Source organism: Triticum aestivum, unplaced genomic scaffold (assembly GCF_018294505.1).
Source record: "Triticum aestivum cultivar Chinese Spring unplaced genomic scaffold, IWGSC CS RefSeq v2.1 scaffold49047, whole genome shotgun sequence".
In the NCBI taxonomy this organism is placed as follows: Eukaryota; Viridiplantae; Streptophyta; class Magnoliopsida; order Poales; family Poaceae; genus Triticum; species Triticum aestivum.
The window spans coordinates 1-3,410 of record NW_025241140.1 but is presented as its reverse complement, the minus strand read 5'-3'; the positions used below and the strand labels follow the sequence as shown (position 1 = coordinate 3,410).

Below are 3,410 nucleotides of genomic sequence, written 5' to 3'. Positions count from 1 at the left end.
CTCTACAGGGAGGTGCGTGACCTCGGCTTCAAGACCTTCCTTGGTGGGGAACTTTAGTACCCACAGCTGCTTCGCCGCCCCTCTTCTGCTGTTTATACCATTGCACATCACTTTCACCCTGCCTTGGTGGGGAACTTTGTTTCTAGGAATTTCATTGACCTACGCCCTGTTCCAAATATTTCATTATGTTGGACTGAATACTCTGTTCTAGCCGAGTATGCGTTTCAGATATGAATTTAGTTAGTACCGGAAATAAAATTGTATCCAGAGCACTGTAGTGTTTTGCCAACTAGTGTTCCTCATTTCTGCGTAATGGGATTCTAAAACGTGCCTTCTGTGATGATGTGCAGGGCAACAGCTGACCGGGAGAAAACGGCGACGGCCTACAAGTCGGAGAAGAGGAAGGAGATGGAGGCGGAGGGGTACAAGATCCTGGGCAACTCCGGCGACCAGTGGAGCGACCTGCTGGGCTACTCCATGAGCGCCCGCTCCTTCAAGCTCCCCAACCCGATGTACTACGTCCCTTGACACAACAGAGCAGACATGATTGGTGGGCATAGTGTGAGAAATGCAGTGCTTATTTATCTATTGCGTTCGTCATGCCGGCCCGATTGACTGAACCCTGTACTGACTGACTGAGTGTGCAAAACAAGACTGAGAATGGAATTGAGAAGGAAGAATTTATACCGTGCAAATTATTCGCTGACTTCATGTAGCATACTTGCATTGGACTTGTGAGCTTGATTGTGTAATGGATGAGATGCTAAATGCTGTTGCTCTGAAATGAAATGTTGACTTGATGGACACACTGTGCCAAAAAGGCGAGGAATCGACAGAATCGCTCCGTGAAATATCCTATGCTGTTAAGCAGGAAGATATCTCCTGAAATAATATCTTCTGGGCATAATCTACAAAAATCTAGCCTCCTCATCTCTGCTGAACAAACCAAAAGAAAAAAAGTGGTGTACATCTTCAGATCTTCTTACATTGTTGCAAGGAAGGAACCAGCTAACAGTAAAACTGCAGTGCTGCTCTGCGCACCTCTTTTTATTCTGTCAGCAGGATCTCGCATCTACCAACACTTGTGTAGGATCTCTGAGGTTTGAAGGAAGACTGCATCCAACACAGAAAGACACCTTTTTTTTTCTGTCTACAGAAAGTAACAGCACCCAACACAAAGTTCAGAATGAATTCCCCCCAAAAGGGAGATTGATGTTTATGTTTTGAAGGGCAAGCCTAGATTAGAACGACAGCGTGACAAGATCGAAACTCGCTGGAGCTACCATGACACGCAAGGTTACCAAAAGTGTTGCCAAAGTCAGATGTTTATACTGATACTCTGTTTAGTCCTTGACTTTAAACTGAACCTCAAATTAAACAGGATCAACGGCCAGACAACACGCTGACATTGCACAATAAAAAAACAGATGCTGAATCTTATTGCTTGTAGAAAAAACATTGTGTGTGTCGCCGTGCTTCAGTTTCAATGGAAAAGAAAATTATATCTAGTAAGAATAACAGCACGGCGTGTCTCTGAAACTTTTGACGACCTTCTGGTTCAGATGGCTTATTATGAACTGCATCATGGTGTGTTTTTCAGCGTTGCAGGACCTGCAGAACCTGCAGAACCTGCTTCATGGAACTGCATCACCGTGTGTTTTTAGCGTTGCAGGACCTGCAGCACCTGCTTCATGGACGACCGTGATGATGGGTTTGTGCCCGTGCAAATTAGCCCTAGCTTGAACACCAGTTGTACCTCACGCGAGTAGGCTGGATCTCGTATGTCTGCATCAATCACATTTGTCAATTGGATGCTCTCATCTTGATGAAATTGCCTCCATGCCCATTGCGCCAAATTCTCGTACCCGCCCCCACCATTTGCACGCCTCCCTGTTACCAGCTCCAAGAGAACAACCCCAAAGCTGTACACATCAACTTTCTCGTTCATTTTTCTCGAGCTTCCGAACTCTAGAAAATAAAAGATGTAAGTAGTTGTTCACATAGTTATAAACTTATAATACAGAGTTCAAAATAACTGAAGTTGTTACCTGGAGCTATGTATCCGAAGGACCCAACCACAGCCGAGACAGACTCTGGCTCGCCAGCTTTAAGTAGAGAGCGAGCTAGGCCAAAGTCCGCAATCTTTGCTTTGAACTGAGGACCCAGTAGGATGTTGCTGGACTTCACATCACGGTGTGCTATAGCAGGAGAGCAACTGTGGTGCATGTAACACAGCCCTCTTGCTGCATCGATTGCTATTGACATTCTTATCGGCCAGTTCAACAACCGTCTAGTTGTACTAGTAGGGTCATCTTTCTGATGCAGCCATTCATACAGGCTACCATGTTCCATGTATTCGTATATGAGGAGCTTCGATTCAGAGCTTGATATGAAGCCAAGCAACTTTACGATATTGGCGTGTCGGATGGATCCAAGAATCTCAATCTCAGCTTGAAACTGCTTTTCCAGCACATCATGTTCCAGTTCACCACTACTAGACCATATTTGCTTGACAGCTATAACCCCGCCGTTTCTGTTACCAAGGCAGATCTTATATACCTTTCCTGAGCCACCGCTGCCAACAAGGTTTGTATCAATGAGGTTGCAAAGGATGTCTTGAATGTCATAATCAATAGCTTGGAAGGCCGTCAGTTTCCACTGTGGAGATGGGGCGTCGTCCTTTTCCTTTGAGAAAAATGCCTTGATCTTAGTTAAACCAATCAGCCTTGTGCATATGAGAATGGCTGAACCAAAGACGAGGAGAATAATTACAAGCATCTTCAAGTGCAATCTGGTGCATGGAGGAAGGTTTCCAAAGTGGTTGGAGGAACATAAGCTGGGATTGGAAAGAAAGCTCCATTGAAATCTTCCCATCTCGAAAGGAGATGGAATCTTGCCTGTGAGTTGGTTACTAGAGAGATTGAGGAAGATGAAGGGAAATTGTAACTGTACAAGGTTTTCTGGTATTGGGCCGGAGAGATGATTGTCGTCTAATAAAAGGAGGGACAGATTCTCGAGCTTACAGCAATCGCCTGGTATGCGACCTGATAGAGAGTTACTGTGTAGATCGAGGACCTCCATATTCTGCATTCTCCAAATCTCACTAGGTATTGTCCCGTTCAACGTGTTAGAAGACAAATTGAATATTCTAAATTGGGTCAGCTTGGATAAAGTGTCTGGAATTTCACCAACTATGCTCATATTACTCATTGACAACTCTTCTAGGTTTGTCAAATTTCCAAAATGTGGATTGATTCTGTGTGAAGCAAAGGGATTGGAAGATAGTTTCAGAACTTGTAGGGATGAAAGCTGGCAGATTGAACTTGGAATACTACTGGATAAACTATTCGATTCAAGGTTAAGGTACGCAATCGTTTTTGATAGTGCATGAATATTTAGTGGGAGACTAC

General features: G+C 44.3%; 1 protein-coding gene across 1 annotated transcript; it reads right to left on the bottom strand.

Annotated features, from left to right (window-relative positions):
• Positions 1–1,660: 1,660 nt before the first annotated feature.
• On the bottom strand, positions 1,661–3,210 carry LOC123176833 (leucine-rich repeat receptor-like kinase protein CLV1B). Its single transcript, XM_044590869.1, has 2 exons — positions 2,049–3,210; positions 1,661–1,968 (listed from the first exon to the last, which is right to left on the bottom strand). The coding sequence occupies exons 1-2, from the start codon at positions 3,208–3,210 to the stop codon at positions 1,661–1,663; spliced, it is 1,470 nt and encodes a 489-aa protein (XP_044446804.1).
• Positions 3,211–3,410: the final 200 nt, after the last annotated feature.